General features: G+C 46.9%; 1 protein-coding gene across 2 annotated transcripts in view; it reads left to right on the forward strand.

Annotated features, from left to right (window-relative positions):
• The first annotated feature begins 409 nt into the window (after window positions 1–409).
• Window positions 410–16,457, forward strand: part of PDPN (podoplanin) — a 29,668-nt gene continuing 13,620 nt past the window's right edge. For both annotated transcript variants that reach the window (XM_032863459.1, XM_032863460.1), the window contains exon 1: window positions 410–884. In XM_032863459.1, the coding sequence (XP_032719350.1) occupies window positions 818–884 (67 nt within the window). In that variant the 5' untranslated portion in view covers window positions 410–817. The remainder of the gene's footprint in view (window positions 885–16,457) is intronic.

The raw sequence follows: 16,457 nt of genomic DNA on the forward strand, positions 1-16,457 counted from the left end.
ATCCAAAGTGAGGAGAAGCCCATTTCCAACAACCTTTTTTCTAAAACCGTCAGAGCTGGAGAGTCCGCTCTTGGGGGCAGCCCCCCCGCCCCCGCCGCCACCCCAGAGCCACTCTACCAGCCCAATCCGCCCCTGGCCCACCCAGATGAGGACGGACACTTAAAAAAAAAAAACATCAAATTCAATATTTACAAGAACAATCCCAGGCTCGGTTGTAAAATTACTGGCCACACAAGGAAGAGTTTACTTCTCCTCACAAACAAAAAGCCTTGTGCCTTACTCTTTAGAAAAAAACACAAAAAAACAAAAAACAAAACCCCAGAATAATAAAGTAAAATATTTTTTTAAAATAAAATAAATTGCTCACTGAAGCTCCCCCTTCCCCTCCTGTTGGGGCTCAGGGCTCTTCCCAAGTCCCGGGGCAGCCCGGCAGCTGTGGCCCTGTAACTTTAAACCTGGCCTGAGGTCATCATTTTAGCGCTAGCCAAACAGAGGCAGAGGGCGGTCCTAGTGAGCCCCAGACGGAGACCACCTTAGGGCCAGCAGCTCCCCGCCCTCGTATGGAGAGATAAATGCTGACTCCTCGCAAAGTTTCCAATTGCAAAGTTTGCTCCTCAGCCGCAGAGGGAGAAGAAAGCTTGGGGATCCCTCCTGTGCTGGGTTTTGCTTGTATTTTTTTTTTTTTATTTTTTTTGCTCCCCGCCTCCCAGCCCCTGTTCTCTGGCCCCACTGGGCCTCTGACTACAGAGCTTTTTCATCTAACCCCCAACACAGAAACCAAGGGCTCGGCCCCACAGAGAGCAAGTCAATCGAGAAGATGTGGAAAGTGCCAGTTCTGCTCTTGGTTTTGGGAAGCTTGTGGCTCTGGGATCCAGCAGAAGGAGGTAAGACCCAGCAGAATGGCTCCCTGCCACCACTGCTGGCGGAGATGAGCGAGCTGAGACTTGCTGGAATGCCTGGGCCTGGTATTTGAGGTTGCCTGGGAGAGCCGAGGGGAGCTGGGAAGTGTGTGCGTGCCCCTGAGTCCAGGGGACCTGGAGAAGGAGAGACAGAGGCTTGGCTGGTGCTGGGTGCCAAAGCAATGGCTGAGTGGGGTGGGAGGAGGAGCCCACGCATTTCATCCACAGGCAGCAAGGGAGGGGAACAGAGGGGACCTCCCTCCAGCGCAACCCACCTCCGGCAACCCCCTGCTCAGCTCGTGAGACATAGGGTAGAAGGATAGAGACCAGGAGCCTTCCCCTGGCTGGACTGGGCTTTCCTATGGGGCTGTGTTTTGAGGAAGGCAGAAAGGCCTCAGAAGAAGTTGGCCCCCTGTATGGAGGTGGGGGGACTTTCAGCGATGGTTTCCCTATGGGGGCCGCCAGGTCTTACACCCTGCACACCAACACTGGAAACTCTCAGGGCCCCCTCCATGGGATGGTCTGGAAGAGGCCTCCGTTATCCTCCCTGGAGAGAATAGTGCGCACAGAAGGACTGGAGTGGAGGGCTCCTGAGTATCGGGAAGCAGGGGAGGATGGTTGTGAACCTTGCCGTTTAAGTTGGTTTCGGGCCGTGTGTTGAACTTGGCCAACATCAATGACTGAATGAGTATTTGCGTCTACCTTAAACCATTCCTGTATTAGATCTGATGGTGGGGGCTCCCCTGGCCCTTTCCCCTTCCTGACTCCTACCTCCCCTTCCCATCTTGCTTCCTTCTGTTGTCTGTCAACATTTGATTTGATTTTTCTTGGGCTTTTATTTTCATCTGTTTCCCCAACAGAATATAAGCTTCCAAGAACGGAGCTCTGTCTTAGCCTCGATCCCCAGGGCCAGAACAATATCTGGCACACAGTATTTGCTCACTAAATACAGGTGGAAGGAACTGTAAGCTCACTAGTGATCTTTGGGGTTGGAGGCTGCTGAAAGGTAAACTCCTACATTTTCCAAATTGAGGATAGAGGTGGGTCGATTACCAGGAAAATCCTTCTTGGAGGGAGTGATTGCGGGAAGGGTAGATTTGACCCAGGCATCTATAATTCTTTGCGCAGACAATAATACCCAGCCCTGGGGAAATTACACAGGGTGTATGACTCTCTGCCGGGCTGTAGGCTTCCGAGGGACTCGAGCAACTATCTTTATAGGGCCATGGGCTATTTGTGGCCGTCCTATCTTTGGAACTTCTCTTTCCCTTGGAACACACACAGCTCTGCACTTAACATTTCCCTTTTGGCAAGACAGCATGCAGATGATACCATTCTGTGCTCCCTGGGGCAAGGTGTGGGAGACCCCCAGACTGAGCCACATCCCAGTTCAGCTAAGGAAAGGCAGGCAGCATCCTCTGTTTCCTCCTAGGAAAGGGCTGACTGTAATTATCATTAAGCCAGTGTTTGAAAGTCAGAGGTCCTCTATCTGGAGTGGTTTGCAGGAGGGGGGAACTGACCTAGGCATCTATAAATCTGGTCTGGAAAAACAAAACAAAACAAAAACCCGTCAGCTGCTAGTCGGTGCTAGAAACTGGCTGTGAAAGACAGAGCCAGCCCCCCATCTCCCACTCCCACCTCCCCAGGCTGTGGGGGGTGCTGGCTGTGTGTGGATGCTGAGTTGCTGGGCTGGCAGCAAGCAGCTGAGGCCCAGGAGGGGTTTTGTCTGAGGATAATGACCGCAGTGCAGAGAATATGGATAAATAACTTCATTGAGCTGAGCTATTGTGGCTCCTGGGGCTGGGGGTAATTATGGTGATGAATTTTATTATCCTTCTCCCAGGATCCTACTCCCCCAGTGGGTTTCCCTCATCTCATGAATAATCTGGTTCGGTTTTGTAATCTGGTCCCATGTGTCTGTCTCTTTGGAACTGAGTGGATTCAAAGGAGCTCTGTTGTCCACACATCTGGCATTTTCCTCAATTGTCAGGCCCCCGCCCTCGCTCTGAACTTCCATCCAAAACGCCGACATCGGGGCCTCTCCGTTAGTTGGTTTATCTTGTAAAATTCTGCAGGCGGCCACTTGCTGCAAGCCCGCACGTGATTTTCTGGGATGAGTCCACCCAGGATTCATCATGTGGCGAACAAATTTCCCTGTGATTTCCCCGAAATTCTTGGCAGTCAGTTTCGGTGCCCCTGAGGTCTTCAGGAGTTGCTAAGGGTTTTTGTTGCTCTGAAGGCATCTACCAAGCCTTTGAATAAACACCAGGTCCGTTCGAGTCTTTGGGAAGGAGGTCTATCCATTACATTGGTGTATGAGATCCAAAATGGAATTTAACGGAGTAAAAGCACATTTTTAAGAAGTATCCAAGCGTGAGAAGGTGAAGTCCGGACATGGTGAGTAAGGCAGAATGCTGGCCGAGCCTTCTCTCTTTCTCTGGCCTCTGACATGCGTGGTCCATGAGTCCTTCCAGACCAGAGAATTATAAGGACCCCAAACCTTGGCATGATGGGAAGTGGTCTGGCCAAGTAGGGAGGACACCACCTCACTCCCATTTCCATCCCCACCATGTGCTAGGAATGTCACCGTTCCCTCATTTAATCATCTCCTTCAATTATACATCATAATCTTCAGAATATGCCAGAACTAGGATTAAAAAATGAGTCTAGGGGCGCCTGGGTGGCTCAGTGGGTTAAGCCTCTGCCTTCGGCTTGGGTCATGATCCCAGGGTCCTGGGATCGAGCCCCGCATCAGGCTCTCTGCTTGGCGGGGAGCCTGCTTCCCTTCCTCTCTCTCTGCCTGCCTCTCTGCCTACTTGTGATTTCCTACTTGTGATCTCTGTCTGTCAAATAAATAAATAAAATCTTAAAAAAAAATAAATAAAATCTTAAAAAAAAAAATGAGTCTAACTCCAAACCCCAAGCTCTTTCCAATATAGGACAAAGCTGCATAAAAAACTAAAGGTTGCACTTGAAATTAAAGATTAATGTCACTTTAAAACAAAAACATGAAATGTCACATGAAAACAAAAAAATTGGGGTGCCTCGGTAGCTTGGTGGGTTGAGCGTCTGTCTCTGGCGAGGGCTTGATCCTGGGGTCCTGGGTACAAGCCCCGCGTTAGCCTCCCTGCTCAGCAGGGAGCCTGCTTCTCCCTCTGCTCCCTGCTTGTACTCTTTCTTGCTATCTGTCTCTCTCTCAAATAAATGAATAAAGTTTAAAAAAAAGGAAGAAATGTTAAAGGTATTTAAAAAGTCCTTTATGTTAAATATCTGCCATGTTATTCCTGTAAGAATGAAGATGTCATAGTGCATTAAAATAGGGTCCATTAATTCATTCTCCAAAAGGTAACCCAGCATCTCCTGAGCTCTTGGTACAGAGCCAGGGGCAGGATTTGAGCCGTGTGCACTCTGGAGAGAGGCACGCCTAACTTTACAAAGCATTCCCCGAAGTCTTCGCCAGCAGAGCAACGGACCTGTGCTTTACATTCCGTTGGCTTATCTGAATATTTGTCATATTTCTGGCTCTAAGAACAGACATGCCAGGCTACAATGTATGGAAATGGTTCAGGGGAGGACGTAGAAAGATGGGAGGCTCAGATACCTAGCAGTGCCCTTCTGAAACTCACTGGCGCGATCTCCGGAAGATTCTGCAAGGCTCTCCAAGGAAGTCCCTCAAGGAAATTCTCAGTGGGGCGATAGGTTGGAAGAGAATCCAGTGATTGGGGGGATGGGGTGGGGAGCGTTTCTATAGATAAGTCAACAGTTACGGAGATAAGTCTTAGGATTCCCGCAGGGGTGGGCAAGAGATAAAAGCAACTCTGGATAGAAATCTTGAATACTTTCCTTGTGGATTTCATCAAACTGTTTGGGAAAGGAAAGAGATCAGGCATTTTCTCCGCAGGCTAGGAGATGGAGCCGGGTTAGGGAACAACGGGAGTTCTGCCAACTTCATCCGGGCGGAGAAAACAAGGTGGCTGCTTCTGTCCTTGTGGCACTCCAGGCCCCACCAACCACTGGCTCCCGGCGGGCTGGCCAGTCCAAGGCAAGCATTCCCTGGAGCTTCAAAGATAGGGGTGAGCAGGCTCTCCCTGGGTTTTGTCTAGCCAGGTGCTTTTCCCCAGGGAACTGCTCAGAGGAGGTGGGTTTGCTGTTTGAGGGGAATCTCGCTTGAGTCCAGAAGGAAACCTGCAAACCTGACCCCCTCATTCACTAGTTGTCGGAGGAGCTGCAAACTGACATTGTTTAGGGCAACCCTCAATTTCAGGCGGGGAGAAAGAAAAAAACAAAAATCAGTAAGTAGAGGAAGAAGGGCTCTCCACCTGTATCCAGGCGGATAAGGCTACCAGTGCCCCCAGGCAGTGGAGACAGTGTCACTGCAGACATGGGGTCATAATTGACATTGTTAGTGTTTGAAACCTGCAGGGGGATGTCAGTTACACAGACTACAGATGGGAAGGGGGGAAAAGGCTCCAGAAGATAAGTAAACACATTATTGATGAGAATGCAGTATTTCCTGCAATTCATTACAATGTCTCCATCCAGGAGAATAAAACATGACTATAACTGACAGAAAAAGCTGTTACCTAATGAATAGTATCCTGCCTGAGGAAGAAACGTGTCCGTTTGCATAGAATCCAGAAAGGGAGAGAAAAGGGATGAGAATTTGATGACGGTAAAGTTGCCCTGCCCAAGGAATTCATTTATTTAGCAAGTACATACTGAGTGACTGATCTGTGAGTCAGGCGAGGTACATGTTATCCCGGCTTACGGCTAGTATGCGAGATGTCCTACAGGGTGGCCTTGGGTGTTCTGATCTCAGTCACGGTGACTGCTCCACGATGAATCAGGGAGCCCTGTTCCATCACAGTCTGGAAATGATTCCATCTAAGAGCCCCACCCTTTGCCTTGTATATACATCAGGTATTCCAATCTTTCGAAGGGCAGTGCCTTGCTTAGCTAATGCGTACAACATTGGAAACACATTTCCTGTTATAAATAAACTATTGGGTTTCCTGGCCTCTTGTAAGTTTGGCTAATGTGAAACAGCATCATGTGAGCTGGATCACCCAGTAATAAGATTAAATTTCTGAAACTATAGAGCTAAGGGAACTAGATTCTGCATGCATGATGTTAACAGTAGTAACTATGTAATAATGGCTAACATCCACTGGCTTAGCACATTTCCAGCACTTTCCAAGCCCTGGTTCATTTAATCTGTGCAACAGACCTACGAGGTAGAAACTATTTGTATTTTATAGACCAGTGTAGAGGCTCAGAGAGGTTCAGGAACTTACACGCAGACACAGGTAGTTAGCAGGAATGGTGAGACTGTTGAATCCAGGCAGCCCAACCCCAAAGCCCATGCTCCTAACCACTTAGCACGACGACCTCCTGTGCCTGGCCTCAAGGCTTCCAAGGACACCCTGAAAAGTCAGCCAGTTGATTTCTTCAAGTACCTCTTACAGCAGCAATACCACAGTTGTTAGATGCATACTTCAGACTGAAGAATGAGGCTGGCATTGGGGTACCAAACTGAAGGACATGGGCCTGCCCCCTTAAGCATATACAGGGCATACACGTTAGTAAGAACTTTAAGAGGTAGAGAAGCATTAAGTGGGATCGCAGCTCACAGAGAGAGGCAAGACAGGTGTGTGTGTGGTGTACGTGTATAAAGAACATAGGAGACAACATAAAATGGCATGTCCTGAGCGGCAAGGGCCCTTTTGGCTGCCCAGAGTTTGGCAATGAGATTTTTAAGCCATTGTTGGCTGGAGAAAGTCTTAGGGAGCAGATGGGGCTTGATCCTGGCTGTGAAAAATGGTAGGATTGGTTGGACACCGTGGCAGGGAAGGGAAGGGCAGTCCAGGCAGGAGAGATTGCTTGAGCAAAGGCACAGAAGTTAGAACAATCTGGAGTTTGTATGAGAAGATTCATGCAGGCTCGCTGGTGTTGGAGTGGGAGTAGTTGGGAAGAAGGATGAGTCCATGCTAAGGGGGAGAGCTGAAACTTTTTCTGTAGGCAAGAGTCAATAATAGCACATGGGAGTAAGGGGGGCCATGAATGGCAGTTGTCGGGGAAAAACAATGATGACAAGAACCATATGGGATTGAATTTAGTTTAGGGGATCACTGGGGTGGGGTAGGGGTCAGGAGATGAGCGACTATGTGTGGTGACCACATAATGGGGGATGAGATCAGATTTGGGGGAATCATAGCCAGCATGACTTAGAGCTTAGAATTTCCTGATTTCTTATTCTCTCATTTCTTGAGTCCCTACTATTCACCTCTTACAACATAACGTTATTAATTTTTTTTTATTAGTAGGTAATTCACAGATCATAAAATTAGCTGTTCGAAATTGAATAGGCAGGGGCACCTGGAGGGCTCAGTCAGTGGAGCATGCGACTCTTGATCTCGGGGTTATGAGTTCGAGCCCCACGTTGGGTGTAGAGATGACTTAAAAATAAAATCTTAAATGGAGAAATAAATTGAATATCAAACCATTAGAAGTTGCTTCCCTTTCCCCTCTCCCCCATTTCCTGGCAGCCACAGAGCTACTTTTTGTCTGTCTGGATTTGCCCATTCTAGACATTTCACGGGAATGGAATCTGACAATATATGGCCTTCTGTGCCTTGTTTCTTTCACCTGGCATGATTTCAAGGTTCATTCTTGGTATAGTGTGTGTGTCAGAATTTTATTAAACTCCAATGGCTGAATAATAATCTGTTATTTATCTGTTCATGACCGATTGATGGATATTTGGCTTGCTTCTGCTCTGGGGCTATATGAATAGTGTGGCTAGGAGCATTCATGTACAAATCTTTATGTGGATGGATGTTTTCATCTCTCTCAGGTATATCCCTAGGAATGTAATTGGCCAATCATATGGTAACTATGTGTAACTTTTTGAGGAACTGCCCAGCTGTTTTCCAAAGTAGCTACATTATGTTACATTCCTACCAATGATGCAGAAGGTTTCCAATTTATCCACATCCTTGCTAGCACTTGTCATTTTCATGTTGTTTTGTTTCTTTTCATTTTTTGATGGTAGCCATCCTAATGGGTGTGAAGGGGTATCTCATTGTGATTTTGATTAGTATTTCTCTAATGACTGACAATGCTCAGCACCCTTTCATGTACTTGTTGGCCATTTACATATCTTCTTCTTTAAAAATATTTATTTTTAAGTACTCTCTACACCCAGTGTGGGGCTTGAACTCACAACCCGGAGATCAGGAGTCGCATACTCCACCAACTGAGCCAGCCAGGTGCCCCCATATTTTCTTTCGAGCAATGTCTATTCAAATCCTATTCCCTTTTTAAAATTAAGTTGTCTGTTTATTGTTGAAGTCTTTATATATTCTGGATACCAGACCCTTATCAGCCATAGGAATTGCAAATATTCTTCCCGTTAAATTTCTTGATGGTGTCCACTGAAGCAAAAATTTTAAAATTTTTGAAGTCCCATTTATCTGTGTTTTTTTTTCTCTTTTATTGCCTGTATGGTTTGTATCATATCTAAGAACCCATTGCCTCATCCAAGGTCACAAAGGTTTACTCTTAGTTTACTTCCAAAAGTTGTGTAGTTTTAGATCTTACATTTAGTTCTTTGACTCATTTGGAGTTCCTTCTTACATGTGATATGAAGTAGAGGCCCACTCTTTTCTTTTGCATGGGGCTGTCCGGGTGTCCCAGAACCATTAGTTGAAAAGGTAGTTCTTTCCCAGCAAGTTATCCTGGAACCTTTGTCAAAAATCAACTGCCCATAAATGGAAGGGCTTATTTCTGGACCCTCAATTCTATTCCATTTTTCTAAACATCTATCCCTATGCCAATGCCACACAGTCTTGACCAGTGTAGTTTTGCAGTAAGTTTCGAAGTTGGGAAGTGCAAGTCCTCCTACTTTGTTCTTTTTCAAGATTGCTTTGATTAATCACTGTATCTTGTTATTTGTGTATCTCTTGCCCGTTAGAGAAGAAGGCAGTACCCATGTCTTACTCAGCACTTGAAAGGACACATGTTTGGTACACAGTAAACATTGATCAGGAGGAAGAGGGAGGAAACACAAAGATCCCAGACTTGGGGCAGAAAAAACAAAGAGGCAGGTGATAGAAATATAAAAATCAGGTTGGAGGGATGATAGGTTTGGAACCAGTGTTAAAAGGAGGAGTTCAAGTTCTGCATTCTGTTTTAGATGCAGGGACTTGGAGGTAATTGTAGGACATCCGATTTGATGTATTTGATGGGTACCGGGAAAGATAATCAAAACGACATCAGAGGTACACCCTAGAGACACAGTTTGCTGCCTGAACTCCTCCCCATTCATCAGAACAAGGGGAAAAACATGGCAAGGAGGGTCAGAAGAGATGCACCCCAGCTAAGAACGATTGTTTTTAAAAATCTACCGAAGTACACTTCAAACTCCCGAGCCAGGCCCAGGATCAAGGCCAAGGGCAGCTAATGGAAACACGGCCACATTCTCCACATTCCTGTAAGGCCTCGTCCTCCTCGGTGCACAGCTGGGCTGTCTGTGAGCTACATGGGTGGATGGTGAGGTCAGAGCCAAAGGGGCTTCTCTTTTCACTCTTGCAAAATCAGGGTCTGCTCAGCTGACAGCGCCGCGTGAATCAGAAGCTCGGTTTCCGAGCAGATGGCGAGCGATTTCCCAAACACTCTGCCACCCCGCTGAGATGCTCTGCTCCGGGGCAGGACTTCTAAAACAGGTTTTAGTCATTTGGTTTTTCATGTACGAAACAGTTCTCTCTGTGAGGTGGCCTTTCCAAAGGGCCGCTGGACACAGTTAAGTTCCAGAAAAGTTGTAACCGAGGTGTTGATTGCAGTTTACAAAGCTGAACTCATTTCCTCTTTTCCTGAGAACATTCTGCTCTTGGTCAACAGAAAAAACCTCTCCCCAGGTTGAGTAATCTCGGTAGAGGTTGTAATCAGCAGCCTTGAGTTTTAACACTTGAGGAGTTCTGAACCCCAAGATTGTGGTGCGGGGGGTGGGGGGTGGATAAGCTGTTCTGTGAATGCTGAGAAGTGTGACTGTCCGTGTGTTTGTTCATTCTGCTCTCGGAGGCCATGCCAGAGGCTGGGCCACAAATCTATAGCAGAATGAGATGCTGCTCCCAGGAAGCTTATGGATGCTAGCGGAGCCAAAGTAGTCAGTGTTGGTGTTATCAAGCCTCATTCAAGTTTAAGGGGATTGCTTTCTCTTGGCACCCTGGGAAGGCGTGGAGGGAAGAAACATCTCACCTCGGCCAGGTAGACGAGTACGTAGGGTTTAGATGGGCAGTGGAGTTGGAAGGATGAAACTGCAGGTGACCTTGGCATCCAGAAGCCCACAGAGCAGCTTTGGTGCCATCCCAGCCCTGGCCACGTAGAGTAGAGAGCCTATGAGGGGAGCTGCAGAAAATTGACAGGCCTACATACGCCTGCATGACACAGTGGTTCGAGCGGGGTTAGGCATCTAAGAGGCCCGATGTCTAATCCCTGCATCATCACTTTCTGGCTATGTGGGCAGTTTACTCTCAGCCTCGTGGTCCTTGGTTTCAATATGAGAATGACTTGAGTTTGTAAGGCTTTTTGTAAAGAGCGCTTGGCACCATGTTTTGGACATTCTCCAATAATTCAAAATAACAACCATTTTTACAATACCCACCTCCTTAGAAATGCAAACTGGTACAGCCACTCTGGAAAACAGTGTAGATATTCCTCAAAAAATTAAAAATAGAACAACATGGGCACCTGGGTGGCTCAGTTGGTTAAGCGTCTGACTCTTGATTACAGCTCAGGTCATGATCTCAGGGTCCTGAGATTGAGCCCCAGGTGGGGCTTTGTGCTGGGCATGGAGCCTGTTTGGGATTCTCCCTCTCTCCCTCTACCTTTGCCCCTTCCCCTCCTCCCTGCTTGCACTCTCACTCTCTCAAAAAAAAGAAAGAAAAGAAAAGAAAGAAAAGAAAAAGAACTACCATATGATCTAGTAATTCCACTACTGGGTGTTTATCCAAAGAAAACGAAAATATTAATTTGAAAAGATATATACATCCCTGTGTTTATTGCAACATTATTTACAATAGCCAAGATATGGCTGCAACTCAAATGTCCATCCACAGAGGAATGGATAAAGAATGGTAGATATAGACAATAGACTATTACTCAGCTCTAAAAAAAGAATGAGATCTTGCCATTTGCAACGACATGGTTGGAGCTAGAGAGTATAATGCTAAGTAAAATAAGTCAGAGAAAGACAAATACTATATGATTTCACTCCTCTGTGGAACTGAAGAAACAAAACAAAGGAAAAAAGAGAGAAACCAAAAAATAGACTCCTAACTATAGAGAAGAAACTGGTGGTTGCCAGAGGGGTGGTGGGTGTGGGGGGCATGGGGGAAATAGGTGAAGGGGACTAAGGGTGTCCTTATTGTAACGAGCACTGATGAATGTGTAGAATTATGAGCCACTATATTGTGCACCTAAAACTAATATAACACTGTTATAATTATAGTGGACTTGAAAACAATTAAATAATAAAATAAAAGACCTCCTTGTTGGGTGGTCATGGAAAATAACCTTGAAGATTTGTGAAAGGCACACAGCGGGCCTCAGTTGACAGGTGGCTGGGAAGACTGGTGTCCTGTCGAGAGGACTCCGTGTCCTGCTCCCTCCACCTGCTGGTGACCTGTTGGGGGGTCTTGCTAGGGACCTGAAAGCTGAGTCCCCAGCCACCTGGCCCCTCTTCTTTCTTTACTGCTCGTGTTCAGTGACAGAGACCTTCTGAAAGCTGTGTCTTTCGGGCATGGCGTCTAATCCCCCCGTCTTTAAAGTCCGGGAACGTGGCTCCAAATCTTAATCTGTAGCATTTCTCCTGATTTTCTCCCGAGGAACAGGTAACACTTGTCTGATCTCAGCCTTGACACGTCTCTCTTGAGTTTCATGGGAGAGACACATGCTCCCGGTGCTGACAGTGGGTGATCGCAGCTCAGTATCAGCCTGGGCCTGCAGGGGCTGCCAGGATGGGACACGCAAGTGGACAGGCTGCTGCTCACTACACCTTGAACAGCAACACCACAGAGCTCATCCACAGAGGGGATTGTCCTATTATCAGCCAAGTTCAGGGGAAACTATTTAATAACTCTTGAGTGCAGCCCTGTGGACAGTAGCAAGAATATCGCAACATAAGGGATAATTCAAAAGAAGTGTCGGTGTGTTCATTCAGTCGTTCAGCAAACATCTGCTAACTACTTACCATGGTGCCAGCACTGGGAATATGGGGCAGTGTGGGCTTTAGGGTAGCACTGTGCGTCCTGGAGGAAAATTATGGATACTGTGGGATACTGAGTGGCCGGGCCAAGCCCTCAAGAAACCGCCTAGATTTTCCATGGCCACACTTTTGATCCGGTAAGCAATTAACCAAGAGCCACAGGAAGGGTGGGTTGTACAGGGGAACTCACTGGCCGCAGCCCAGTGTCTGCCAGGAGTTGAAGGCCGGCACACAGCTCTGGGTCAGCAAGTGGTTTTCAAAATTCCAAGGAAAGGCTTCCTCACAAGGTCAGAGGACGGGCCAGCCTGTAGGCGAGAGGATTGATTCAAAAGATGTGGTAAATAAAAGCAAAGGTCCTAACACCTTTCTTCTGGTTGCAGAAGCCTACTTGCTGGTAACTAAGGGAGAAGCATCAAACAGCTAAATTTGGGCCATTTGAATTGAGATGAAGGACCCTACGAAGATCTTAGCATCAATGTGGGTGGTCTGCAGGGCGCTAGGAAATGTTGGAGCTGGCACCTTCCCATGGCTCTAGGTGTGTTTGTTTTCAGGCTTCTGAGAGCAGGGTTGAGACATGATGGAAAGGTGATAGGCACAAGCCTGTGTCAGGGCAAAGGAATAAGAGCAGGCATTTTTGCTTGTGTTTTCCAAACAGATGTTTTGACCTGTCGCCAAAAGCATTGCTTCATCCCAAATGTAATTGGGAGGCGAGGGGGGTGGAAATGCTAGGATTAATTATTTATTAATTAGCCTACAGTTACTCCTACAGGGGAAAACCAGAACTTCCTATGATGTCGTAAGAAAAAAAAAAAGAGCATTCTCTTTCTCAACGGCCACAAAACCCATTCCACGGCCACGTAGTCATCCGTCTTCAAAGCTTATCTGGGCAGTGAGATGCTGGAGCACTGAAGATGCTGGAAAACCTCAGGCAACACGAAAGATTGCCTCAATCAGTTGGCTGATGCCGCAGGTTTTCTTTGAAAATCCCGAGGATAACTCAGCTTGTGACTTCTTTATTTTTAAAATCCACTTTCTTCTTCTTCTTCTTTTTTTTTTAATTTTGTTTATTTATTTTACAGAGAGAGAGAGATCACAAGTAGGCAGAGAGGCAGGCAGAGAGAGAAGGGGAAGCAGACTCCCTGCTGAGTAGAGAGTCCGGTGCGGGGCTCGATCCCAGGACCCTGAGATCATGACCTGAGCCGAAGGCAGAGGCTTAACCCACTGAGCCACTCAGGTGCCCCACTTTCTTCTTTTTTTAAAAAATATTTTATTTGTTTATTTGACACAGAGAGAGAGAGAGAGAGATCACAAGTAGACAGAGAGAGAGGGGGAAGCAGGCTCCCCACTGAGCAGAGAGCCCAATGAGGGGCTCGATCCCAGGACCCCAAGATCGTGACCCAAGCCAAAGAGACTTAACCCACTGAGCCACCCAGCACCCCTAAAATCAACTTTCATAAGACAAAATCAGAGAGGGATGCAAAGCACAAGAGACTCTTAACTATATAGGAAACAGAGTGAGGGTTGCTGGAGGGGAAGGCGTTGGAGGGAGGGGGAAACTGGGGGATGGGCCGTAAGGAGGGCATGTGATGAAATGAGCTCTGGGTGTTACAGGGAACTGATGAATCACTAAACTCTACCCCTGAAACTAATCATACACTCTATGTTAATTAATTGATTTTAAATTTAAAAATGTTAAAGTATACCTTAAAAAAGGTATAAAAGAAAGTACGGTTAAAAGTATATTATCTGAAAAACTACGGTTAATTTAGAACTAAACATCGAAAGGTAAAACATAAAAATAAAATCAACTTTTCTGTTTTAAGATAAAATGCTTATTTTATGGAAGCTTCTGCTGTCTGATTTTTGAGACTTCGAGTCAGCAGAAAGAGGACAGCAGGGAGCTTCTCCCTCACGTGGACATGGAAACAGCAGAGGCTCTTCAACTTAGGGAGGCGACTTCTGTGGCTCTCTTCATAAAACAAGGGGGAAGCCCAGGAAAGGACTCAGTGTCATATTCCCAGTACATCCCTTCGTACCCTGAATGTTGTGTCTCCATGGAGCTGTAACAGGTCGGAAAATGAATTTTCAGTTCCAAGGTTTGGTATTTCTTTTCTTTTCCTTTTCTTTTTTTAAGATTTTATTTATTTATTTGACAGGGAGAGAGAGCTCAAGCAGGGTGAGGCAGAGAGAAGGAGACGGAGAAACAGGCTTTCTGCTGAGTGGGGAGCCTGATGCAGGACTTGATCCCAGGACCCTGGGATCATGACTTGAGCCAAAGGCAGGCGCTTGGCCCTCTGAGCCACCCAGGTGCCCCTGGTATTTATTTCTGATTGTTGGTGGGTGATGAATTTAGACATATCCTGGTCAATACTTGTCTGTTTGTTTGTTTTCCCCTTGCCACCTCACTGTCCTGGTGCAAGCGTCAGCCACTCCTGCCAAGACAGCAGGGTAGACCGAGTGGTCCCCCTGCTTCCATCTAATCCCAGCACCCTCCCCGATACACACATCCCATTCACATGGCACTCCGACTCAGGTGATGTCATCTCCTAGCTCCCCTTCGCACTCCATTTGAAAGGAGAACCCCACCAGACGGACCCTCCATACCTCCCCGATCTCGTTTCTTCCGTCCAGCCTCACCCACCACTCTCTCTTTCTTGAGTGTGCACTGCCCCAAGCTCATTCTGGGCTTCTGGGTTAGTTAGGTCATTTCTTCCCATCTGGAGTTCACTTGCTCATTCATCAGCTACTTAGTGTATCTTATGGGCCAAGTATTTTAGGGAGAAGCCAAGTAGGGAAGATACAGCACAATGAGTGGTTGAGTATTCTGGCACGTGTGTGAGGGTGTGTGGGGGAGGTACTGATTTCAGTTGCGGGGGGGAGGCCACCACATGAAAGTGCCCTTTGAGGACAGATCTAAGGGGGTAAAAGAGTGCTATCTTGAGATTTTCCTTGTTTGCTTACTGTGAGACACCCCCACCCAACCACCCAACAATAGTACCTAAAATCAGGAGAGATCTCACCTCTGTCTCTAGTGCCCAGAATGGGGCCCAGCACTTAGGTGAACAGGGACTATTTGGGGATATAGAGGTGAGCCTTGGGAAGATTCTAATCTTGATCATTGCTGCTGCCTTAATTTGCAGAGCAAAGGAGAGCCGCTGCTGAAAGAGAAGGAAGCACGCTCTTAGAAAGCAGGTGACACCTGCCTTCTATAATCTACCACTTTGGAAAGCTTAGTCCTAGAAGGGGCTCCCTTAAGGAACCTGAGATTCTGGTTCCTAAATAATTGGACTGGAAGATTCTAACCAGGTGGGATTTCATAAAGGAGGACACATGATGCAAGAGGAAGCAGTTGCTTCTGACAACCAGGATTATAATTTATGAAAGGGTGAGGTGGTGACGAGGAAGAATGTCAGAACCCAGGAAGGGGCCAGGGCGTAGTCTGGCTCATGGGGGCACAAAGATGTCTTTTGTTGTGTTGGTGAGTACACAGATGAGCCGTTAAAACACTTGGCTTTGTGTCACTCACTAACCAGGTGAACTAGGCAAATCATTAAATTTCCAATGTTAGACAATTATCCTGATACTTGTTAAAACAGTTGGAAGATTTTATTTAAGACTACTGTAATAGGGGAAAGAGATGGTTCAAAATACAGCAACGATAGCTGGGGAATTATAACCAAGGAACAGAGTATGGGGGGAGAGGGGGATGGAAAAGTACAGAGAGAACACATCAAGGGTAGTAAGGGTTCTTGCTAAAGGCGAGCCTTCCACTTGGACGTCAAAGGTGGGGAATGGGGAACTTGGTCAGGTGGGAGCATTCTCTCTCAGCTGACTTAGCAGGGTTCTTGCTGAAACTAGACTCTTGTTAGGATGGACAAAGAAACCCAACTAGAATTTGGTCAAGGAGGATCTTTGTCGGCCTCACTTTCCTAATCTGATAAAGGGAACATTGATGCCAATGCAACTCACCCACGGGGCCATTTTGAAATGAAGTCGGTCAAAGGGTAATAAACAAATAAACCCTATGCGGTCCCCATGAAGGGGGTTGTTATAAGCTGGGCCTCCCACGTGAAGTAGAACCTACAACTTGGAAAGACCTCAGTGCACTTCTGTTCAAGTGGCCTACCTACTCTTCCTGCTCACTCTCTCTACATGCCTACACCCGTGGTGCTGAATTCACGCGGCGGCGGTTAGTGGACTTGAGGAGGAAGGGGGACCGGATGGTGGGGGGAGCACAGAGTTAGAAATCAGTTCTGGAAGAATCTGCGGGCAGAGGATGGTATGGAAGTGAGGGC

The sequence above is a fragment of the Lontra canadensis genome, unplaced genomic scaffold (assembly GCF_010015895.1).
Source record: "Lontra canadensis isolate GAN:19392208 unplaced genomic scaffold, GSC_riverotter_1.0 scaffold25, whole genome shotgun sequence".
In the NCBI taxonomy this organism is placed as follows: Eukaryota; Metazoa; Chordata; class Mammalia; order Carnivora; family Mustelidae; genus Lontra; species Lontra canadensis.